This window comes from Dama dama, chromosome 5, assembly GCF_033118175.1.
Source record: "Dama dama isolate Ldn47 chromosome 5, ASM3311817v1, whole genome shotgun sequence".
Taxonomy (NCBI): domain Eukaryota; kingdom Metazoa; phylum Chordata; class Mammalia; order Artiodactyla; family Cervidae; genus Dama; species Dama dama.
In genome coordinates this window covers 9,240,660-9,266,371 of record NC_083685.1, presented here as the reverse complement: position 1 = coordinate 9,266,371, position 25,712 = coordinate 9,240,660, and the positions used below count along the sequence as shown (strand labels likewise).

Genomic DNA, 25,712 nt, shown 5'->3' with positions numbered 1-25,712 from the left:
AGTGGGTTGCCATGCCCTCCTCCAGGGGATCTTCCGGACCCAGGGATCGAACCCGCGTCTCCTGCACTGGCAGGCGGGTTCTGACCCACTGCAAATTATTCCAACAGAGGCCCAAGACGGAGGCGGGCCGAAAACGCAAACTTCCTCGGAGGATCAAACTAACTCAAGCTCCACCTAGGGGCTGGGGAGACCTTTGTCCGCGTTCGAGCCCCGCCGCCCGCGGCCCGCGCCACCTTTCCCGCGGCGGGCGCGGGGCGGGGCAGCCGGCGGCGCGGGCCGGGCGGCGGGGAAGGCGGGAGCGCGGGCGCACCGGCGGGCCACGGCCGCCAACGGCTCGGCTGCGCTCTGCTGGGCTCAGCCGGTCGCGCGGGACCGCGAGCGCCGCAGCCTCCACCGCACCCGCCGCCGGCCGGGCCTAGGGACCCGCCGCGCTCGCTCCGGGCAGACTCACTCTCCACGCGGGACGGGGGCTGGCGGACCCCGAGTACCCCGCCCTAGCGGTCCCAGCAGGTGCAGGCGCCCGGCTCGAGCGCTCCGGACTCCGCGGGCCTCTCCGGCCGCGCGCCGCGCCGATCCGCGCGGGCGCAACTTTCTTAAAGAGACAGGTGGCCTGAATCCGTGTTTACCTGGGGCCCCGACTCGGCCTCCTGGCTTCTCCGCACCGCCCTCCCCGACCCCCGCCCCCCCAACACAAACACCCATTGCGGGAGCGAGAGGGGGCTGCAACAGATCTCCACACCCACCCATCTGCTTTCCCCCTGGGCTGTGACGGACTGCAAGTTTTTAATGCACCCAGCATCCTTTTGCAACTTAATTCTTTGGGCCTAAACCACCCTCCCACTCACTGCTCCTCAACGCATGCTCGCGAGCGTGCAGTTTGGGGGCCACTGCTAACAAAGTTTGAACAGGGGTGTCCCTACCGCCTGCGCCACACCCCACCCGGAGCCCCCGGGGCGTGCAAGGCTCGCTGCTGCTGGGAAACGCCCGCTGCAATCCCCTTGACCCTGCCCTGTAACTGACCCCTTGGGGGAAAAGCCCCCCTACGCAGCTACTGCGCATGCTCTGAGCTGGACAGCTCCAGAGAGGGAAATTTAAAAACGGTTCGAGCTGCGACGGCGGCCAAATTGCGGAACGCGAGGGGCGAGCGCGAGGGAGCCCCCCCCCTCGGAAACCCCGGCCCGCCCCAGGAGCGCCTGCGGCGGCGGCCCAGCCAGGATCGGCTCCAGGTACCGCCTTGCACGGTCGGCTTTGCTTCCCTCTTCCCGGGCAGTACCCGGCATTGCATTTCCTGGGAGGGGGTAGACTCGGGGCAGGGGCTGCGAGGGGCTGCCTCTCTCTGCTCCCCTTTCCTCCTTTCCAAGAATCCTTGATGACTTTGGGGGCGGATCTGAGAGTCTAGTGGGTTTCTGTGTTCGTTTCAGGCTCAGAGTTTGGGAAACTTAAGGGAGATTTCTTTTAAAGGCTCTGTTTGTGTGTAGCGGGGGTAGGGGGCTGAGGGTGGAGTCGTGGTGGTAGTGGTGGGGGGTTGGATTGGTTTTCCAGCAAGGGCATGTGACATTCTGAAGCCATTTCCAGGGTGGGAGCCCTGCGGAGATTATTCCCTTTGCAAGTGGGAATTTGGCTCCCCCAGAGAAACGTCCATGACTCATCAGGCTGTCCTTTTTAATTTTTTCCAAAGTGGTCATAACTGAGCTGTGGCTGTCAATACTAGGCTTGGAAGAGAATCAGGTTTTTCTGATTCCTATTTTGCAAGTACACGTTTTCCAGAACTTGACATTTGGCTTCTAGAGACTTCCTTTGCCCTTCCCCCATTAATTTGAAAGAGCCTGGAATTTCATTCCATTCTCTTCATTTGCTTCTAAAACCCTGTGGAATTGCTCTGGAACAGTGACTTGTGACTCCCAGGAATCCTCTAGTACTTTTCAAGTGTTCTGTTGGTTGAGCTCTAGCCTTCTGAATTGTGGGAAAACTATGAGTTTTCCGTCCTGTCCACATCGTTGCTGATGGAAGTTTTGTTTTCTGCTTGTCTTTTCCCTAAGGAGATGATAGAAAGTGACATCTCATCCATGATGTCAGGAATTATTCGAAACTCAGGGCAAAATCACCACCCCTCTCCACAGGAATACAGGTGAGGGCTTCGGCAATAACAAATGACATCTTTTTGAATTGTTTGTTTATGCACTGGCGATGGTTTCTGAAACTGCCCAAGAACTATGGTTACATTCAGTTCTGTGATTCTGCAGGTGAACTAGATCTTGGTCTCAAAGGTGGTGTCTCTCTGAGGGTGTGTGACTTGCGGCTTGGGGGCAGTGGGACCATGGAAAGCCTGCAGTCTTTAGTCCCCTCCTGGGTGAGAGAGAGACTGGGCATCTGGTTGGATGTTGAGATGACAATAGAAGTTATGGCTTTTCCTCCAGTGGGCTTAACAGGCCTCCAGGAAATGTCACCCAAGAAAGGAGAAAGGGCTTGTTCAAGGTCATCAGCGAAGGGAGGGAGGAGGAGAAAAAGAAGGAATCCTCAGCCTCTCTCCCCTGTGAGCCACTGAAGGCCCGTCCGGTTCCCAGTGCCCCGCCCCCAAGACAAGCGCCCTGTGTCCCGGGGTGGAGGGGGTGCGGCCCAGATGAGAGAGTGGGGACAGGACAGGGGCTGGCCTGAGAAGAGCAGGCTGTCACCTCAGATCAGCCCTGTTTACCCAGGGGCTGTCTGGCCTCCCGGGGCTGCTGCAACTCGCCAGCGGTGCCTTTGGGGAAGACCACAGACCCCAATTAGAGGGCGACTGCTTCCAGAAGGCTGTGGGTCTGGAGACTGCCTTCAGAGACCTGAATGAGGCCATGCATTCAAACAAGGGTTTGCTGAGAGGCTGCTGTGGGTGGGGCTGGAGGCCTAGATGTGTGCCAGGCACACAGCAGTTTATGGGCACCTACTGTATGCCCAGCTTGAGGAGCTGCTCTGATGAGCCCCCATAGTACAGGTGGTAAAACTGAGGCTCAGAAAAGTGGAATGCTTTCCCCAAGATCCGACAACCAAAGAAGACCTCTGGGCTTCCTGTACTGAAAGGGTTTAAACCCTGGCAGGTAGACTGGGGGCAATACTAGAGTCAGGAGCTTGGCTCTGGGGTCAGAATCCCAGCTTCTCTGGTTGTGTGGACCTCTCTGAGCCTCAGTTTCCCCCTCCATGAAATGGGCACAGAAACGGTACCCACTGCATAGAGTTGTTAGATTAAATGACAATTAATCTCTGCCACTTGCCTGCTATATGATCTTGGGGAAATCCTGAAGGGTTCAGCCTTTCCTTTTCATAGGGATTCAGGGATGTTTTCTTATGTTAAACAGCATAAACAGAAGGCAGAATAACAACAATAATAATGGCTGACGGTTTCTTAACGCTTTAGTACCTGCCTGCCTGCCCTGTGCCACCTCTGAAACCACTGTTGGGCCCATTTGGCAGATGAGAAAACTGAGGCTTAGCCAGATTAAAACCAACAAGACTTAACAAAATGATGCAGCTACTTACGGGGACCGTGGGGACTCAAACCCTCACTCAGAGGGAGCCACGGCCGCCACTCCCATGCCTCATTGGAGGGGAGCACGGGGGGTTGGAACAGAGCAAGTCGCTCCACCACCTCATGGCTGTGTGACCCTGGGCAAGTCACTGCCCCCTCTGTGCCTCAGTTTCTTCACCTGTGATGCTGAGCTGTGAGAGCCCAATTCGCAGGTCCTTGGGAGGAGCCTGTGCATCCACCTCGAAAAGGTATTCAGCCAGGCCCGCGGACGGTGCTTTCTCATGGAGGGGAGCTTTTGTGATTACACAGCGACTCCCCCTAGCCCACTCCCATTTCTCCGACCACTCCCATTTTTCTCCCGGGATAATAGCCCAGGAGAAGTTTATGGGCTTCCCAATCCCCCTCCCGCCTCTCCAGGGAGTGCCTCTGAGCCTGGTTCCAGCCCCCTTGCAGCCCCCCACCCAGCCGCCCGCCCTTCCGTCCCCAGGGGCGGAGTTTGGCCGTTAACTCTCAATGGCTGTGCGCGGGCGGGCGGGGGCTGGGGACACAGCAGCTGCCTTGTCCCCCAGGGAGCGGTCCGGAGTCAGGCTGGGCCTAGACAGCAAATTGGCAAACAGCATCCCAGTCCGCCTGGGGCCAAAGGATGCAGGCAGCCGGGACCGCCGGAGCAACGGCTAACAGCTCCTGCTCAGCCTGGCTTAGCTGGTCTCCCCCTTGGCTCAACACTCTTGGAAATCCACTCTCTTCGGGGTAGCAGGAGACCCGGAGAGGTATTAAGCACTTCCTGTGTGCTAACTCCTTATTCTAGAGATCAGATCCAACAACTTCCTTTTACAGATTGGAAAACAGGCCCAGAGAAGCCAGAGGAGGCAGGGTGCTGACCCTTGGAACTTCAGGTTCTCCCAGGACCATGCCGCTCAGTGGTTATCATCACAGAGCCTTATACAGGATGTTGACTCCCCAGACCCTCAGTCCCTCCCCTAAGAAAGGAGGTGACTTTGGACAAAAGTCTTGCCCTCTCTGCACAGTGGTTTTCTCATTGGCGAATCAGTTGTCAGGCACACGGGAGATATTTTATAAATATGTCTTAGGTGGAGAGATGAATGAATAAGTATCACACGAAAAATAGCACATCCAGAGAAACTCAGGGAAGTTGCATGCTCAAGTGATCACAAAATCCTGTCCTGTGGACCAGGGCGAGCAGACACCACCTGCCTTTCCTCTTAAGCCTCCCACTGCATGGAGTGTGGGGGATGGTTTACCCTCATTCCAGAATGGCTCTACTCATCGGTTGTAACCTCCTTGGGTGGGGGGTGCTCCAACCAGCAGTGACCATCCAAGCATCTTTAAAAACTTTCACCCTTCTGGGTGTTCGGGGGAGGCCAGGGGCTCATCAGGCTACCTGAGGGCAAGGGAAGAGAGGTAACCTTCCTGGGGTGCAGTCCCCCTTCCAGGTCTTGTGTTTCCACCCCTAGAAACATGCAGCCAGCACTCACACACGGACCAAGTCCCAAGCCAAGTTCTAGAAAAGAAAGAGTCTCTTTTCCAAATTCCTAATCAAATCATTGCATGTTATGCTCCCTCTTGGCCCAGTGGGGAATTTCTGAGCTTGCTACAATGGCATTTGATTTTCTTTTTCTTGTAAACGGTTACAGAAGATCTTACAAAAGATGTGTTCGCTAGATAAACAGCTCCATGAAATGCTAATCCCTTTTGTGTAAAGGTTGGATTGGAAACAAGAACAGTTAGTAATGATGTAACAATCTCTTACTAACCACATCTCCAGAAGGCAGGTAAAACCTCCTGGTTACAATCATAGTGGACAGACGGACAGACAGACAGACAGACGTGCCTCTGCCCCACTCCCCACAGAGACAATATTTTCTGGGCAAACCCCTCCTAGTAACAATGAAAGGCCAGAGGAGAAAACAGAGAAATGTGGTTTGAGTAGCTGCCTCGTGCCCTTTCTTAGACATTATCTGATCTTATCCTCACAGTTATCCTCTGTGGTGGGAATTCTGATTCCATTTTACAGGTGGGAAAACTGAGACACAGAGACCTGAAGTGACTTGCCTAAGGTCACACAGCTACAAAGGGATTGAGATGGGATTCAAACCTCAAACATCTGTTCCTTCCGCTGCACAATTGCTGTATCAACTCTAAGAATCCCCAAGATAGGAAATAAAATAAATAAAAATAAATGTGGGCTCTGCATTGAGAGAGAGCTGGTGGGATGGCATCACCGACTCAATGAACATGAGTCTGAGCACGCTCCTGGAGCTGGTGATGGACAGGGAGGCCTGGCATGCTGCAGTCCATGGGATCGCAAAGAGTCAGACATGACTGAGGGACTGAACTGAACTGAACTGAACTGGACTGAGAAGGCAGGGGTAGATAAGAGGGTTAAAATAAACCAGTGAGCTCAGGAGTTTATGCCAGGGTAGATGCTAGCAACTGTATTCATTCCAGGGGATGGAAGGACTAGGAGATAGTGGGCTGGTCTGGGAGGGCTTCCTGGGGGAAGTGGTGTCTAAGCTGGGATAGAAATTGAGGAATGTTAGATGTGTTGGAGCTGAACTGGGTTGAACTTGGGGGCGATCCCTCTTCCTTTTGCTACTCCAGCAAGTATGGAATAAATGCCCACAGGGTGCCAGGTCATTTGCTGACCACAGCAGAGGGCCTCTTTGTCCTTGCCCTCCTAGAGTGGAAAGACTGGAAACATGTATAAGTGAATATCTCGTGGCAAAATGCTAAATATTCCTCAGACACAACACTGCAAGGACCACCAGGGATGGGGGTGATGAGGGAGGAGGGCCCCTCTCAAAGGAGGGGACTATTAGACTGTGGCCAGAAGCACAAGAAAGCGCTAGCTGTGAATGAGTGCATGGAACAGCATTCCCAGGAGAGGGAACAGCATGTGCAAAGAGAACATGGAATGTTTGGGGAACCTGAAAGATGAGCAGGTTTGCTAGAGCAAAGGGGTGAGGGGAGGAGATGGCCAAGGGTCAGATCATGGCAAGGAGCTTGACTCTTACTACGCTAATGGATTTTAAGGACAGTGACAGGTTCTGATGTCCCTTTTAAAAGGCTGCTCTGAATGCTGGGTATGAAATCCATCCCTTCCACACACATGCACCTAGCCCTTAAGCCAAACACTGCACTGTGCCCTGCAGTGATCTACCTACCCTGAACCAGGAAGCAAGCCAGGCCCTTCCATCACCTCTGTTCTGTGCATGAGAAAACTGAGGATCAAAGGCAGTGAGTCACCTGCACAGGGACCCCCCCCCCCCAATTAGGAGTGGGGCCAGGACTAGGATCCAGGTCTCCTGGGGCTCACCCACCCCAGGCCCCGCTCTCCTGGCTCATCTTCCGTCCCTCCAAAGGATCAATGAACATAGCTAATTGGTGAAGGATACTGTTCATTAATGTTTTCAGCATGGCCCCCTGGCCAGTGCAGAACAGTAGCCGTGGACTCCAGGGGTATCTCTCTTTGCCCAGGGCTACCACAGGGCCCCCTGACCAGTGGCCCCAGCACCATGGAGGCACCTTGCAGCCTGACTCTTCTGAAAATAACATGAATAGGGTTTGCCCTACTTGCTTACAACTTGATATAGCTCAGCCAGGCTGGCAAAGTGTCCAAGTGAAGAGGCTCCAGGGTGTGTGGTTTAAATCCCAGCTCCTTTGCTGACATGCTGTGTGGCTGAGAGGTATCTTCTCCTCTCTCCGGGCCTCAGTCATTCCATCTGCAGAATGGGTATTGTAAGCAGCCATTCCACAGGCAGAAGATGAGGGAGTTATAGACCTGAGTGGACTGGCAGGAAGGTGGGCATGCCAGGGGGCAGACCTCTCCTCCTTTGCATCCCTAGGTCAATTAGAAAGTTCTTTCCTTGGACAGAGGGAGTTTTGTATCTGCCTGCCAGGGCCTGGCAAGTAGGAGTTCAGGAGGTATTTGTGGAATGAATCAGATGCTTCCTGAGTGCCAAATACTCTGCGGTGTCCCTCCCCATGGAGCCTGCTTCACGCTGAGTCCATAGCCTGCTATGGAGGTGTATGTCAATCTGAACTGCTAGCACACCATGCATATTAATGTATGCTCTGCGGTGTTGCACCTGAACTACATTTAGTCATTACAAACCCCTATGAGATGGGTACAGGTGTTAGCACCCCCATTTTACAGATGAGCAAACTGAGGCTCAGAGAGGCAGATGACTGCAGACAAATCTCACAGCTATTAAGTGACTGGGTGGGGTTCAAAGCCAAGCCTGGTGGACCCCAGGGCCTCCACTCACAACCAACTACACAGAAATGCTACAAAAAGAGAAACACAGGAGCCCTGGGCCCAGGTTTTCTAGGTGCAGTGAGCTCAGAAGTTAGCCTTGCAAAGGGCCCGACCCTTCTGAGAAGCCCAGAGGCTTCAGAGCAAAAACGCATGATAGCACACATGGAACACATGTGAAGTGATGGGCGCAGAGAAAGCACTTGAAAAACGTCAGCCCTGCTATTGCATTGGGGCTTCCTCGGTGGCTCAGCAGTAAAGAATCCACCTGCAACATAGGAGACGCGGGTTCAATCCCTGGGTTGGGAAGATCATCTGGAGAAGGAAATGGCAACCCACTCCGGTATTCTTGCTGGGAAAATCCCATGGACAGAGGAGCCTGGCGGTCACAGTCCATGGGGTCTCAAAGAGTCAGACACGACGGAGCAACTGAACATGCACACACGCACTATTGCACTGACAATAGGTTATTCTGATGCTGATTTTCCCAGGGTACCACCTGGCTCCTAACTGGGGTCTGCCCCCTCTCAGACGCTCTAGGCTGTGACCCCCTTGTAATGGGTCAGTACCCTTCGGCATCCCACTTGCCGGCAGAGCTGGGCTGCCCACCTCTACAGTCCTCTGGGCCCTGCAAGCTGTGTGTCCCAGTGGCTGCCCCAAAGAGATGAGAGAGGCTCAACTCCAACATTCCAGATGGGGAAACTGAGGCCCCAGGAGGGACAGGCGGGAGGTGCGGGGGCAGGTACCTGGGGCCTCTGGCAGGAGGTGGCTGAGGCCAGCTCACCGGGCGTGGCCTCACCTTTCCTGTCTCTGAAAGGGAGTGATGGTACCCGCTGGGGTGCGTGTGTGTATTTTAACAAGAATAAGATGAGTGGGGCTGAGCTTTGAGAAGAAAGACTGCCCCCTGCATGGGTGGAGAGCTGTGAGGGAACCCTTTTATTCAAAAGGGGACTCTGGACTGCTACCTAGGTTGTCTTCTTTGTGACCCCAAAGCTTTCCATTCGCTAATGAGGATCCCCTGCTGGCAACAAATTTCCCCCACTGGGTCTGAGAAGGATGCAGTGCTAGGGGTCCCCTTTGGAGCCCCTGAGCTAATAGTTTAACCTGCTTTTTCGGCGGAAAGCTAGATGCTTCATCTGATCTGATGCTTAGATGAACTCTCAGTGTGTGTTCGACAGCCCGCTTAGGGTCGGTGCTATTATTATTCTTCCCACTTTACACATAGGGAAACTGAGTCCCGGGGCTGGTGACAGTCATACAGTCAGCAAGCGTTCAGGCCGGCCTGTCTTGGGGTTCACACCTTCTAACCTTGGGGTGCTACTCCACCTTCTTAGAGTCCTAGGGCAAGTGGGACCCTGAGGGAACTATATATGTTTATATATATATATAAAGCCAGTAATGCTTTATAGATGGGGAAACTGGATGTGTGGGAATTACCTGAGCGCAGGTGCGTGGGTTAACTGCTGTCATCCCCCAAAAAGTAAAAGTGATTGTCACTCAGTCATGTCCAGCTGGAATTCTCCAGGTTTTTCCCTTCTCTGGGGGGTCTTCCCAGCCCAGGGATCGAGCCCAGGTCTCCTACACTGCAGGCAGATTCTTTACTAGCTGAGCCACAAGGGAAGCCCAAGAATACTGGAGTGGGTGGCCTATTCCTTCTCCAGCGGATCTTCCTGACCCAGGAGTCGAACCGGGGATCTCCTGCATTGCAGGCAGATTCTTTACCAACTGAACTATCAGGGAAGCCACATCCCCTGAAAGCCTGGCTCAATGGCAGCCCTTCGGTGGGGACACAGGAATGACGGGTGGGTGAGTGTGTGGGAGGGAGACAAGTCTGTAGGAGATGGGGGCGGGGGGGGGTGCCCTGGATGCTGGGTCAGAGAGAGAAGGGACTGCAGGAAGATGGTAGAGGTTTACCAAGAGCCTCTCGTGGGCTCTTTGTCTCTGTCAGTATCACCCCACTCTGCAGGGGAGGGAACTGAGGCTCAGAAGGTGTGGAAGCACGTCCGATGTCACCAGACGGGAACAGCGGGGCCAGGACTTCATCACAGGGCCCCTCAGACCCAGGGACAGACAGCACGCCGAGAAGACAGAGACGCTGGGGAGGAGAGGGAGAGAGCTGGAGCAGAGGGGCAGGGGCGAGACAGGACGGGGTGGGGAGTGGAGGGGGCAGAGGAAGGAGCTGGGTCTCTGCAGGTTCATGCTCCTTGTGGCCTTCGCTGGAGGTGACCCCAGGTGGGCAGGCATCAGTGACATGGTGACAGGGAGAACGTTCTCCTCCTCACCCAAAGACAAAGAGAGACCCCAGGGTGATGGGACTGGGTTTGCCTCTTCCTTTGCATCGCGAACGTCCATCATTTTCCAGCAGACGAGAAACCCATTCAAGAGACTGGCACAGGCTCACACACACACTCACTCGTGGCAATAATCCCAAGTCCTCACAGATGGCAGGACAGGTCACAAGCCACTTCACCTCTACGCTGACATGCCAGTCCTGGGCGCAGTATAAGACACTGCAGCTCTGTTTATCATTTGTGCCCATTTTACAGGTGGGAAAACTGAGGCTGGGGAATTCAGTGCCTTTCCGAGGGCCTGTGGCTCAGAAGTCATAGTGGTTCCTGAACCACAAAGTCTTTCTCTTGTCACAACTGCCACGGATCCCATGGTTGAGGCCACTTAACATGAAGTTCTCTAGGACTAAGCAGGAAGTAGGCCCCTGGAGGCACCTCGAATGAGGAAACTCAAGGCACGGGTGAGGGGGAGGTTTTGGGGGCCTTCACATGGCTCTGTGGAGAGGGGCTGTGTGCGTCTGCAGGGGCAGAGGAGGGTGGGAGAGACGGAAACAGGGATGGTCAGGGCCCCAGGCCGGGCAGTGGGGATGGGGCACTCCCACTGAGGCCCCAGAACATCACCTCTGGGTTCCTGTGACCCACGGTGAAGAGGTGCCTGGAGCCAGGCGAGTCACGGGGCAGCAGGACGTGAGCCAGGCTTCAGGGCCGGCAGGCTCCAGCACAGCTCCGGGCATCCACAGCTATCGCGGGAGACTGGCAGGGCCGTGTGCCAGGCACACGGAGGCTGGCATTCTGGCCTGGCTGGGAGGGAGGACCGGACAACCTCTGGGATGCCGGAGATGGCAGGGGGAGCAGGGTCTGGCTGTCCACCCCCAGAATGAGCAGTAAGCCTCCAAGGAGGGAGGGCGGGGGTCAGACCTGTGCAGAAAGTTGAACACACACTGTCTCACTTGATGCCCTCAACAGCCCAGGGAGAAGCGGTCTGTTCCTCTCCCATTTTCCAGATGAGAAAATGGAGGCTCAGGGACCTCAAGTGACTTGTTCAAGGTCGCACAGACAGGGGGTCATAAGGACTTGAACCCAGATCTGTCCAATCACAGCCTGAGCTGTGTGAAGCCCCTGCCACACCCCCTCAGGGCTGTCCCCCACCCCCCACCCCCTAGAGCTCAGGGAGGCACTAATGCACAGCTTCCAGGGCCCCACAGCCCCAGTGTAAGACTCCAGGGACTGGGCTGGGCCTTAGACTCTGCAGTGGAACCAGCTCCTGGGTGATGCTGGTCCACACGGCCCCTGCTGAGAGCCCCGGACTCGGGGTGGGGGCATCTCTCCCAGAGGATGGGGCTTCTCTGCCTGTGGTGCCGCAGGTACAGCCCAAGATGCAGCAGACAGACCCAGATTCAAGTCCTGGCTGCGATTTTGCTTTCACTGGTCTGGCCTCAGTTTTCCCACCTGTAAAGTGGGGCTACCTGTCCCCTGTCCCTGTCCCAAGGCTGTTGCAGGGCTCAAGGAGGCAGAGGACGGCTAAACTGCTGGATGTGACAGTCACTGTCACCCAGGTCTCTGGGTCGGTGGCCTGGGGCCAGCCTGTTTGACTGGCCGAGCAGGCATCGAAGTAGCTCCACTGTGTGCTGAGACCTGGGCTGATGGCTGGGGCCAGCCCTCAGTGAGCCGAAGGATCTGGGCAAAGAGATGGCAGGGCAGGACTTACCCACCCAGGCTGCAGAGGGGGTCTCAGCTTGGGGTCTGGGTTGCAAAGACTTCCTGGAGGGGAAGGTGCTCCTGGGCTGGAAGGGGCCCACACAGCGAGCCCGGAGTCCCTGCCCTGCTCCTTTCCTGGAGGATGACATTGGCGCCAACTGCCTCCTTCCTCTTGGTCTCAGTCTCCGTGTGGGTAAAACGAGGAGAGGGAATTTGCCGTGAAGAAGCCAGAAGATAGCATTTGAAGTGAGCCTCCAGGGGTGGCACAGTTGGGTGGGGTAGAGAGAGCCAAAAGGGCTTTCCTGTCCCAGAGGTGGGACTGTGCTCCGCTGTGGGGGCAGGGCGGCGCCAGGGGCAGGACCGACTCCAGGCCACTGCGGGGCTGGGAGGCGGGGGTGCGTGCACCGCAGTGAGGGCCAGGGAAGCCTGACGGGGCTCTCAAGCAGCAGGAAAAGAAGGAAAGATTGCTCAGAAGAGCACCATTAACTCAGCCTCTACCACCTGGACAGCTGTGATTCTCTGGGGGAAATAAGCTCAGAGCAGCTGCAAGCTCAGGGCCTCAGCTTCTCCACCTGTAAAATGGGTCTGTCAAAGCACACATGCAGCACTCAGTAAGTGGAAGCCGCTAGTAGTAGCAGCAACAGGGGCAGGCCTGGGTGACCCCAGAGCCCAAAGCTTTGATGTACTTTCAGTCTCCTGTGGTGGATTAGTCACTAAGTCATGTCTGACTCCTGTGACCCCATGGACTGTAGCCCGCCAGGCTCCTCTGTCCATGGGATTCTCCAGGCAAGAATACTGGAGTGTAACTGGAGAAGGAAATGCTGGGTTTTTCTCCAGCATTTCCTTCTCCAGAGGATCTTCCCGACCCAGGAATCGAACCTGGGTCTCCTGCATTGCAGGCAGATTGAGGGAAGTCCAGAGGACCTGACTAATGTTATCATTAATGTTGATATTAATGACAGCAAAGTCAGACATGGTTCCAAGTCTTTTCATGCAACAGTACATTTAATCCTGACCATACTTTGTGTGATAGGAACTATTGTTGTCGCTAAGTCATGTCTGGCTCTTTGAGACCCCATGGACTGTAGTCTGCCAGGCTCCTCTGTCCATGGGATTCTTCAGGCAAGAATACTGGAGTGGGTTGCCATTTCCTTCTCCAGGGGATCTTCCTGACCCAGGGAGCGAACCCTCATCTCCTCTACTGGCAGGTGGATTCTTTACCACTGAGCCACCAGGGAAGTCTGATAGGAACTATTGTTTAGCCCAACTTGGTAGATCAAAAAAACTGGGGCTCAGAGAGGTTAAGTCAGCGGCCCAAGGGCACACAGGTAAATGAAGACCAGGATTAGAACCCAGAGTCCAAACTCTTAAATAACATATCACCTAACAGATTTAACTGCCTCCAGAGATCCTGCCCCACAGTGATGCCCAGGACCCTGGTGTGTCTACAAGCCCCATGCCACCATTCAGGGGGCTCTGGTGGGGGCCCCACCTTGAGAAACCTGCACCAGAGCTTCACCTCCAATCCTCCTTGGAGCAGGAGGAGGCAATGACGATGCCAGGAAGAGCCGCAAGGGCACTGGGGAGCCACAGCAGGTTACTGAGCAGGGGTGGGGCTCCCACCACCAGAGGCTGGAAGGTTGGCCAGCCACGGGGTGAGGAGGGGACTTGGGTGAGCGGCACATCAAGCCCTCAACCTCACCCCATGGTCTCCACGGGCCCGAGGGGACAGATGGCATCGCCCAGGCCTGGCCCGTGGCTGTCACTCATCCAGATGAGTTATGAGCGGGTCGAATGGGCAGCAGCCAGGGGGGTGGGGGGGGGGCTGTAAAAACAATTGCAGGGAGACCCCAGGACAATGGGAGCCACGTGCCATGGGGGCAACAGTCGTTTGTCACACAATGGACCTCCAGGGGACAGCAGCCGGGCCAACTGCTGCCACCGACACGGGCTGGCCGAGTTTTCAAATCGTTTCCAGGCTGTGTTTTCCTACGAGGCAGCCAATCGCCAGGGCGGCTGGGCAGTCACCTGATGCTAGCTTGGTGGGCTGAGGGCCCAGGCCCCGCGACAACCGAGCAGCCAGTGCCATGGCAACGCTAATTGTGGCCCTAAAACACAAGAAGTGAGAGAGATGGAGAGAGAGAGCCGCTTGAGGGGGGCCATGCAGATGGCAGGAGTGGGTGGACGCTGATGCCCGAGCTGGGCCCACGGTCCCGTGCACGAGAAAACCCCAGGCTGCACCCCTCTCTCTCTGGGGTCCCAGGACACCTATTTTTGAAACTTGGAGCTTAAAATTTGGATGGTGGGCCTCGGGTCAACAGACCAGAAAGTGCCTGGCGTGTGGTCGGGCTGGCGTGGGCTTTTGGCCGGTTTGCAGACACAGTACATTATAACACAGACAGGATGGTGCTGTAGGGTCCAGGGCCCTGGAGGTGTGGGGTGAGCACTTGAAGGACACTGGGGAGCCATGGTTACCCCAAATTGGGGGTACTTACCTGCTATCCTTGATGGGTACTCTTTCTTTGCATAGAAAGAAATGTTTTTGCTCTGGTGTTGGGTGAGTTGTGGGGGGCATGGATCCTAACTGAAAGCTCCAGGGGCTGCTTGGGGTCATGGTGAGGAGTTCAGGCTGGGGCTCCAGCCCTACCACTTCCTGTTCTGGATTGGCCTTGGGTGAGTGACTCGGGGCTGTGAGCCTCAGTTTGCCCATCTATGAGATGGGAATAATAACACCTGCTTCATCAGGTGACTGGGGGTGTTCCCTGGGTTAATACCTGGGAAGGACTTGATACAGTGCCTGGCACATAGTAAGTGCTTAACAAACACTAATGTTTATCATTTTGGGGGTCGGGCCTGAGTAAGATGTGTCTAGTGAATAAATGAAGGGAAGGTTTGAATGCAATCTGGCTGCTAAAGGGGGCTCCCTAGGGATGGGCAGATTGGAGGATGAGGTGGCCTGGGGGAGGTGAGAAGCTTTTGGGGTGATTGCAGAGGTGGAGGAGCCCCAGGAGCTGGCCTGAGCTCCCCGCCCCTCTCTGCAGGCTCCTGGCCACCACCTGCGATGATGACCTTCCCGGGGACCTGCAGTCTCTGTCTTGGCTCACGGCCGTGGATGTGCCAAGGCTGCAGCAGATGGCGAGTGGCCGTGTGGACCTGGGTGGCCCCAGTGTACCACACGCGCACCCAGGTAGGCAGAGGGTGAGGCGGGGTAGTGGCAGGATGGGGCGGGATGGGGAGACAGGGAAGGGCAACGGCCGGTGCTTCTGTGAACCACGGGGTAGCTGTGGCCAGATCAGGCTCACTTGCTCTCTCTCCAGGCCTCAGTTTCTGCCTCTGTAAAATGGGACTCATTCTCCCTTCCCCAGAGGGATGTGGTTCGCTCTTTTGCTCATCATGGTGTGCCAGGCCCTGTGTGAGCTCAGGTTTCAGCAAAGAATAAAGACGGCCCCTCCCCTCACCCCGGGACATCTAGAACACCTAGAGCAGTCAGCAAATGACCATCTCTGGGAGCCAATGCAGCCCATGGCCTGTTTTTGTATGGCCCTTGTGTTAAGAATGCTTTTACATTTTTCAAAGGTTATAAAGAAACAGACAAGACAGATCTTGTGGCTGGCAAAAGCCTAAAATATTTGCTGTCTGACCCTTTACAGAAGTTCAGTTCCTTTACTTCTTTAGAAGTACTTTGGGTTAAGGGTGGAAGGGGAGAGATATATTTGGAGTTTGGGACTAATATATACACACTACTATATATGAAATAGATAAACAGCAAGGATCTAGTACACAAAATATAGCACACGAAACTATACTCAATCCTAAAGAAGGGCAATGCCAAAAAGAATGTTCAACAAACCGCACGATTGTACTCGTTTTACACGCTAGCAAGGTAATACTCAAAATCCTTCAAGCTGGGCTTCAACAGTACATGAACCAAGAACTTCCAGATGTACAAGTTGGATTTAGAAAAGGCAGAGGAACCAAAGATCAAATTACCAGCATATGTTGGATCATAGAAAAAGCAAGGGAATTCCAGAAAAACATTTTCTGCTTCATTGACTACACTAAAGCCTTTGATGGTGTGGAACACAACAAACTGGGAAATTCTGAAAGAGTTGGGAATATCAGACCACCTTACCTGTCTCCTGAGAAACCTGTATGCAGGTGGAAGCAACAGTTAGAACTGGACATGGAACAATGGACTCATTCAAAATTGGGAAAGGAATACGTCAAGGCTGTATATTGTCACCCTACTTATTTAACTTACATGCAGAGTACATCATGCTAAATCCTGGGCTGGATGAAGCACATGCTGGAATCAAGATTGCCAGGAGAAATATCAATAACCTCAGATATGCAGATGACACCACCCTTATGGCAGAAAGTAAACAGGAACTAAAGAGTCTCTTGATGAAGGTGAAAGAGGAGAGTGAAAAAGCTGGCTTAAAACTCAACATTCAAAAAACTAAGATCATGGCATCTGGTCCCATCACTTCCTGGCAAATAGATGGAGAAACAATGGAAACAGTGACAGACTTTATTTTTAGGGGCTCCCAAATCACTGCAGATGGTGACTGCAGCCATGAAATTAAAAGACGTTTGCTTCTTGGAAGAAAAGCTATGACCAACCTAGACAGTGTATTAAAAAGCAGAGACATCACTTTACCAACAAAAGTCTGTATCGTCAAAGCTATGGTTTTTCCAGTAGTCATGTACAGATGTAAGAGTTGGACCATAAAGAAGGCTGATCGCCGAAGAATTGATGCTTTCTAAGTGTGGCGCTGGAAAAGACTTTTGAGAGTCCCTTGGACTGCAAGGAGATCCAACCAGTCCATCCTAAAGGAAATCAGTCCTGAATATTCATTGAAAGGACTGATGCTGAAGCTGAAGCTCCAATACTTTGGCTACCTGGTGGGAAGAGCTGACTCATTAGAAAAGACCCTGATGCTGGGAAGGATTGAGGGCAGGAGGAGAACGGGATGACAGAAGATGAGATGGTTGGAATGGCATCATCGACGGACATGAATTTGAACAAACTCTAGGAGATAGTGATGGACGGGGAAGCCTGGCATGCTGCAGTCCATGGGGTTGCAAAGTCGGACATGGCTGAGCGACTAAACAACAATAAGGGAAAAGAATCTGGAAAAGATTTTCAGATTATACATAAAAAGTTTATGTATATAAAACTAAATCACTTTGCTGTATGCCTGAAACTAACACAGCATTATAGTTCAATTTTTTTTTTGAAGATTTTTTTATGTGAACCATTTTTCAGCCTTTATTGAATTCGTTCCAATATTGCTTCCATTTTATGCTTTGGCTTTTTGGGTTTTGGCGGCCAAAAAGCAAAACCTAAAACAGAAGTAATACTGTGGGATTAGTGCATGGGATCTTAGCTGCCTGACCAGGGATCAAACTCACACCCCATGCATTGGGAGGCAAAGTCTTAACCACTGGATTACCAGGAAAGTCCCAGAAGTTAATATCAGTCTTAAGCCAGAAAAGAACCTTAGAAGAATGTGATTTAATATTAATGTTATTCAAGGTGGTGCTGAATTTACTTCTCCATGGCATATACTTCAATTTTTTAAAATGGTTACCACAAAAAATTTTCTAAGTACTTTGACTTCTTTAAAGAAAGTATCACAGGGACTTCCCTGGTGGTTCAGTGGCCACAGACTCTGAGCTCCCAATGCAGGGGGCCTGGGTTCAATCCCTGGTCAGGGAACTAGATCCCTTATGCTGCAATTATGAGTTCATAAGCTGCAACTAAAGATCCTGTGTGCCACAATGAAGAAGGTCCTGTGTGCTGCAACTCAGACCCAGCATAGCCAAATAAATAAACAAACAAATATTTGTTTAAGGAGTACTGAGCACAGGGCCCAGCACACAGTAGGTACTCAGCAAATGGCAGCCAGTTTGCAGTCATGGCAAGTGGGTTAAATGTTTAGGGACACAGAAAGTGTGTCCTAAGAAGAAAAACAATCACTGCAGTACATTAAAAGGTCCCATAGTTAAAAACTTATCGCCTAGGAGTATTTCTTTCATTGGAAAACTTGTTCTTGGCCAAATTTTTTTACGGCTCCAAAATCACTGCAGATGGTGACTGCAGCCATGAAATTAAAAGACACTAACTCCTTGGAAGGAAAGTTATGACCAACCTAGATAGCATATTAAAAAGCAGAGACATTACATTGCCAACAAGGGTCCGTCTAGTCAAGGCTATGGTTTTTCCAGTGGTCATGTATGGATGTGAGAGTTGGACTGTGAAGAAAGCTGAGCACCAAAAAATTGATGCTTTTGAACTGTGGTGTTGGAGAAGACTCTTGAGAGTCCCTTGGACTGCAAGGAGATCCAACCAGTCCATCCTGAAGGAGATCAGTCCTGGGTGTTCATTGGAAGGACTGACGCTGAAGCTGAAACTCCAGTACTTTGGCCACCTCATGTGAAGAGTTGACTCATTGGAAAAGACCCTGATGCTGGGAGGGATTGGGGGCAGGAGGAGAAGGGGACGATAGAGGATGAGATGGCTGGATGGCATCACTGACTCGATGGACATGGGTTTGAGTAAACTCCGGGAGTTGGTGATGACAGGGAGGCCTGGCATGCTGCGATTCATGGGGTTGCAAAGAGTCGGACACGACTGAGCAACTGAACTGAATTGAAAACATCAGTAGCAGGAGTCAGCACGGTTTTTCTGTAAAGGGCCAGTAAATATTTCAGACCCTTTGAGCCAGATGGTCTCTGTTGAAACATTTCAACTTTGTCACTGCTGTGCAAGACCAGCCATACATAATATATAAATGAATGGCTGTAGCTGTGTTTCAATAAAACTTTATTTACAAAAACATGTCATGGGCCAATTTGGTCTGGTGGCCAGTAGTTTCTCGATCCCTGATCTAGAACCCTGAGGGGACAGCTATGTGACCTTGGGCAGATGCCTTTGCTCTGAACTTCTTTCCTCACCTACGATGAAAAGATAACAGAACTGCCTTCATGGGGTGTTGGAGGACTGAATGCAGCAAGCACCTTGCACACAGTAGGCATTCGGTAGATGGGAACTGTGAAGTAAGGAAGTCCCTTCCTTCACTGCATCATGGCACATCTCCTGCGTGCCTGTCACCATGCACGGTGTTTGCAGCACTGAGTTATTTAAAATGTGGTCCCAGCTCTCAGGGAACTAAGGGTCTGGTCAGAGATGGAAAGACAAAGTAGACAGACCAAAGCACAAAGGGTGAGCCCAGGTGGCAGCCAGAGCTCAGAGGAGAGCTGAAGGCCCCAGGGCAGGATCATCTTGTACATCAGCTTTGCTTGATTGGCAGTGTCTACCTAAAGTCGGGCTGGTGCAGCGAGACTCTGTGATAGATTAGCAATGCCTGTCACAGACCCAGCACAGGAGAGGGGGGTACATCTGCTTTTCCTGGGCTGACCCTTGGCAGAAGGGAAGGTGGGAACCCGCTCTTTACCACTGTCATCCAGAGATGTGGTTTGCCAAGCACCTACTATGCACCGAGCCCCGGGGTGGGGGACAGCTTCATTCTCCGGAGGTGCCCATGGGTGGGGCTCTCCCTGTCCACGGCCACCATCCCCCCAGCCCAGGCATCTCTGCGCTTCCCTTTCCAGGTGCCTTGGCCAGGGCCGCTGACCTGCACGTGGCAGCCGCCCCAGGCCACCTGCTCCAAGGCCCACCTGGCATAGCCCCCCAAGGCGTGCTGGGCCTGAGTCCCCTGACCAGCCATGGCGCCAGTGTAAGTGCCCCCACGTGGGTCGGGGAGCGAGGGGGGTGTCCCACAGGGCCGGGGTCGCCCTCGACCCTCTGTCTTCTTCTCTCCCGGCCCCAGCAAATGAACCAGTTCGCTGTGGGGGGCCAGCCCTCGTCCAGCCTGCAGAGCCCACCGCAGCTGTACCCTTCTGCCTCGCAACCTCAGTTCCCGCTAGCCCCAGGGGTCCAGCAGGTACTGGGGGCTGGGGCGGGGGGGCCTGGACTCAGAGGCAGACACTCCTGACTTGGGCTGGCTAGGGATTGCTCTGAGCCTCCGTTTACCCACCTGGAACATGGGAAGAACATTCTTCACCATGTCATGGGGTTGTTCATTTGATTTCCACCCAAAACCCTGTGCTGGGTGGAGACAAGATGGTCTGCCAGGGCTATAAACCCTGCGTCTTTGAGATGGGGGTGCGGCGGGGTGATCATGAGTGACTGATGCTCTCTCTCACCATCTCTCTCCCTGCCACCCTTCTTCACCCCCCCCACCCCCGATGGGAAGTGTGCTCCTGTGGGCCTGTATGGCTCCCCGTTTGGGGCACGGCCTCCCTACCACCAGCCCCGCATGGCTGTGCATTCATCCCAGGAACTGCACCCCAAACACTATCCCAAGCCCATCTATTCCTACAGGTGAGGTCCTGGAGGGCTGGGGTGGTGGGGGACTTGGGGAAGAGAGGGGTGAGGGCTGTCTCAAGGGCATCTCAGAGAGCTGGGTGTGGTGGCCTAGGCTTCCCAGGGGAAGGTTTTGGGAGGTGGGGAACCCCCGGGTGGAACCCATTCTTAGGACGGATTGTCATGTGGTCAGTCAGTTCCCAGGGTTGAGAACCCACTCCAGACCCTGAGCCCAGTGCTCCACTCTGTCATTCACAAGCTAGCTGTGTGACCTTGGGGAAGTGGCTTAGCCTCTCTGAGCTTCAGTTCCCTCTGATGTAGAAGGTCATCAAATAAGAGTAATGGGTACTTCACAAGATTTGGGGAAGGCAGTTAAACAGCCCAGTTAATGTCTAAAGGCCCAGTAATGATGAGAAAGGGGTAAAAGGAGGAAACGACAAGGTTTCTCAAATTGTTACCAATAGCTGAGCTCAAGGTCAAGGGCAGAGGGTGGGAAAGACATAGAGCTATGAAAAGATATTTAGAGCTAACATTGTGAGTGTCTAGGGGCTGGTACCAGCAGGGTTAAGCAGGGCCAACTTCCTGGCAGAGGGGACCTTGGGCTGTCAGCTTGAGATGCCTTCACATCTGGCCTGCCCCACATTTTGCCTCCAGCTGTCTGATCGCCATGGCCCTGAAGAACAGCAAGACAGGAAGCCTGCCTGTGAGTGAGATCTATAGCTTCATGAAGGAGCACTTCCCCTACTTCAAGGTGAGGGGCCTCAGCCAGGTTGGGGGTGGCTAGAGTGGCTCTGTCTCTCCCTGGCACTGCTAGAACCTGGGCCAAACTAAGCCACCCTTTTAGTCCCCTAGTCATGTCCAAAGACACCTGCAATGTGCACTCACACAGACATGGGCCAAGAAATCCAGAAAGAGAAGGGAGCATTTGAGCTGGGCCCTTGACGGATGAATAGGAGTTCACCAGGCATCCCAGGGGGCAGAGGCTAGAGGGCCAATCTAGCTATTCAGCTCAGACTCGGTAAAACATAATGATGCAAACACAGAGAAACTGTGTGTAAAATGAAGAGGGTGTGAGGTGCACTGCAATGTCTGGTTACCTTACAATAAAGTATGAGCACTTAAAAATGATAGGCATTTAATACACTTGACAAATTATCCACATATTAACATCATCTCACTTGCTTGTCTCCTGAGTAGGAGAAAAAGAGCAGATCTGGAAGCCTTGGGCCCTCCTGTTTGCCACAGTCCTCACTGGTCTGTCTCGTCTTCCCAATCAAGGTTAAGCATTGGACACTGTCCCCCCTACTCCTCTAGGCCCAAGTGTGAGATTGCCCCTAGGGAGCCGGGTTTAGAGAGCGGTCCCTGCAGAGAGATCTCCCATGGGCCCATTTCTGCCCCCAGACAGCTCCTGACGGCTGGAAGAACTCTGTGCGGCACAACCTGTCCCTGAACAAGTGCTTTGAGAAGGTGGAGAACAAGATGAGCGGCTCCTCGCGCAAGGGCTGCCTGTGGGCCCTGAACCTGGCCCGCATCGACAAGATGGAGGAGGAGATGCACAAGTGGAAGAGGAAGGACCTGGCTGCCATCCACCGGAGCATGGCCAACCCCGGTGAGGCCCAGGCGCCCCACCACACACACACACACACACACACGTGCACACGCACACACACGCGCTTGCACCCTGCCCATCCTGCAATGAGTATAGAATCTCACTAACAACCCCAGTGTCTCCCACAGACATGCCACACAAAACAACCATGGGAAAGCAAGGCTTCCTTACCTTTCTTACCATATTGGAACAGACTCCCAAAAGTAATAAAACAGTAACACCCAGTGTGGGCTACGATGTGGAGAAATCGGCACTGTCACGTACAATTGATGGGAATGTAAAGTGTGAAACTTTCCCAGGGCAAAGTAATATCACGAAACTTTGCAAATTTGGCCCCCAGTTTGGTTCCTTTATTCTACTTCTGGCAGTTTATGCTGAAGAAATCAAAGATTTGAGCAAAAAGTTTATGAACAAAGTTATCCATCATGAAGTGATTTCTGATAGTAAAAAACCGAAAGCAATCTAGACATCTTATGATAGGAGATTAAATAGATATAATATTATACCATGCAAGTATTAGTATTCCAAAAATATTTCTATCTCTAAAAAGAAATGTTCCCAATATGATAAATGAAGAAGCAGGTTATGAATCAATATACCTAGTGTAGTCACATTCTAAAATACATATGTATCTATACCCATTTGTCAATTAATGTATATCTATATAGATATATATGTATACACAGAGACTAGAAGAAATATATCAAAATCTTTACTGTGAATGAAGAGACCACTGATAATTTTTATATTCTTCACATTTCTCTATTTTCCAAACCGTCTACCCTGTTCATGAGTTACTTTAGATTTTAAAAAAATCACACCTGCTTTTTTTTTTTTTAATTAAGAGATGTGAAGCTGGGGATATACAAGTGACATGTGAATAGATAGAGTGACCTGGGAGGCTAATGCCAGCCAGCCTTCGGAATATTTGGCCTGGCCCTGTGGATAGCATCACGCTTGAGGTTTGGGTGTGAAGGGGGATGGGAGTCTAGCTCAGAGATGAACAGTTCAATAAGTTGAGCAGGACCATAGCAGGACCCAGTAGGCCCTTGGCTGTGAGCTCTGGAGTCTGGTTTGATATCCAGGGCTCATCCTGACACCTATTTGGTGTGAGATCTTGGGTGGGCCATTTCACCTTCTAGATTCTAAGAGTCCTCATTTCTAAAACGTGTGCAACCCTAGTGGTCCAGTCTCAGAACTGCTGCAGTCAATAAAACACAAGCCAACAACTAAAAATAATTTTGAGTAACTTCCATCTTATTTCTATTGAGGAGCATTGAGGGAGGAGGATCCAATTTTCAGTCCACAGCAATGTTTCATGTCTCTGGCTAGGGTCCCCTGTATGTAATAACTTTTGTCCCGGTCTCATGAGATTTGTAATCTCTGCCTTACTTCCCTCTTGTAGGCCTGTTATGAGGTTTTAGTGAAGTCCTAGAGTTATAGGATTATTCTCTAAAGCACTGTCCCCAAGAGGGGAGCCAGTGTTATCTGAGACCCGTCTCATTGTTCCAAGTCCCTATGTCATTTGTGATTTCATTCCATTTCCACGACCCCGTGTAGAGTGTGTGAGGCCGTCTCATAGATGAAGAGACTGACGTTCCGAGAGTCCAAGAGGCTTGCTAAAATCACACAGCTGATAACACTGGGTTTGAATCCAGGCCTGGGCTAGGGGCCCAGGAGCTATAGGGTGGCTTCTGATGAATGACTTCTCCCACTTGCCTGCAGAGGAGCTGGACAAGCTGATCTCAGACCGGCCGGAAAGCTGCCGACGCCCTGGCAAGCCAGGGGAGCCTGAGGCCCCCGTGCTGACCCACGCCACCACGGTGGCCATGGCCCACAGCTGCCTGGCCGTCTCCCAGCTCCCACCCCAGCCGCTGATGACCCTGTCCCTGCAGTCGGTCCCCTTGCACCACCAGGCACAGCCCCAGGCACATCTGGCCCCAGACTCTCCGGCCCCGGCCCAGACCCCACCTCTGCACGCCCTGCAGGACCTGAGCCCCAGCCCCCTCCCCCACCCCGCCGTGGGAAGGGCGCCTGTGGACTTCATCAACATCAGCCCCGACGTGAACACCGAGGTGGATGCCCTGGACCCCAGCATCATGGACTTCGCTCTGCAGGGTGAGGCCGGAGGGAGGGGGTGAGGGGAACGGAAGGGAGGGAGGCGGCCAGAAAGACTGGGGGAAAGGAGAGCCGTCGCCATTTACCCCATAGCTCATTCCTTCAACAAACACCTCCCGAGTACCTAATCATACGGAAGGGAGGGAGGCGGCCAGAAAGACTGGGGGAAAGGAGAGCCGTCGCCATTTACCCTATAGCTCATTCCTTCAACAAACACCTCCCGAGTACCTAATCATAGGGAATCACAGCAGGTGTTTAGTTAGCACCTACAGTATACCAGGCCTTGTGCCAAGCACTTCGGAGGCATCATCCCATCTCAGCCTGCGACAGTCCTGGAGGCCACTGCCATTTCACACTCCCGTTCCGCTGCTGAGAAAACTTAGACCAAGAGAAATGAAGTCCCATTTCTTCATTCAGACTTCATTCGGCCTGAGGCCGCCCGGCTATATGTGGCAGAACTGGTATTTCAACCCAGCCCTCTCTGACCCCACATTTTCAATCAGAAACTGCGTCAACTTGCATGTGCCAGCCTCATGCCAGGTCACACTCTGACCCACATGGTCACCCTCAGTACACAGGGAATGAATGAATGAACAAGGGAAGTTTAGGTTCAATGAGGCCTCGTAAACCACCAATGCACTGGTGCACCTGCTATGAGCCCGCCAAGGGCCGAGAAATCCCCTGCCCTCCAAGGAGTTGCATGTCTAGTGAGGGAACGGGACAAGTTAGCAGGTGAGTTAGTTAGCAAATTACTAACTAGGTCAGTTATAGCTGTGAAATGGGTATGTTTGAACTGCCCAGCCTCTCCTCTAGATTACAGTGCAGCTAAAAGGAAATCATGCTTTTGTCCCCTGACTTTGACCACGATGGTGCCACTTAATGCAGGCCGAGTGCTTCCCATGCACCCCTAGTTTAAGCCTCGCAGTCCTAGGAGGTGGGTTCTCTGATCAGCTCACTTCCATCCAAGGAGCCCGAGGTTCTGAGACAGTGGTGATGTTCCCAAGGACGCGGGGGTGGGGAGGGGAGGACCGGGGCTGGACGCTGGCTCCTCCCTACTGTCCTGTGATGCCGTGAGTTTAAGCCCCACACGTGGTCTTTGCTGCATCCCTAGGATGGGATTCGAACTCCTGTCCATTTGACATGAACGCTCTTGTCTTTGGAAGGGAACCTCTGGGAGGAGATCAAGGATGAAGGCTTCAGCCTGGACACACTGGGGGCCTTCGGAGACTCCCCGCTGGGCTGTGAGCTAGGGGCCTCAGGCCTGACCCCCGTCTCTGGTGGCAGCGGCCAGTCCTTCCCAGACCTTCAGGTGACCGGTCTCTACGCGGCCTACTCGACCCCTGACAGTGTGGCCACGTCAGCCACCACCTCCTCCTCTCAGCACCTGGGCGCTGCAGGGAACAAGCCGATAGCCCTTCTTTGAGCTGAACGCCTCGCCTGCCCCAGAAGGTGGGCCCTGGAAGGATGCTCATGGGGCCAGGTGCTCCCGGAAGGGCCCCCTACCCTCCCACGGGCCTCTGAACCGTGGCTGCTGGCTGACCTTGCCTGACCTCCAGGGGAAGTTTCTGGGCCCTCCTCAAGTCAGCAGGACAGGAGAGAGTGGACAAGGCCCCTGTGATGCTCCTCCGAGGCTCGAGATGCGAGGCCTGGCCAAGCTGAGAACAAGGTCTCTCCAGTCTGCCTCCTCACTGGTTCCTGAACGACCTGCAGCCCACTTTGGGACCAGTGCTCCACAGAAACACCCCGGTGGGAAGGCCTTTAATTTATTCTCCTGGGATGAAACACTTGCCTCAGCCTCCAGCAGACAGGCCCCGAGGCCGGGGTGGGCTGGCAGACTGTCCAGCCTTCGT

The 25,712-nt window shown here is 53.3% G+C and overlaps 1 protein-coding gene across 1 annotated transcript; it reads left to right on the top strand.

Moving 5' to 3' along the window:
• Positions 1-2,042: 2,042 nt before the first annotated feature.
• On the top strand, positions 2,043-25,319 carry FOXN4 (forkhead box N4). The gene is made up of 9 exons (XM_061140832.1): positions 2,043-2,128; positions 14,806-14,951; positions 19,382-19,506; positions 19,600-19,713; positions 20,026-20,153; positions 20,790-20,886; positions 21,537-21,744; positions 23,470-23,862; positions 25,026-25,319. The coding sequence occupies exons 1-9, from the start codon at positions 2,043-2,045 to the stop codon at positions 25,283-25,285; spliced, it is 1,557 nt and encodes a 518-aa protein (XP_060996815.1). The 3' UTR covers positions 25,286-25,319.
• The last annotated feature ends 393 nt before the right edge of the window (positions 25,320-25,712 follow it).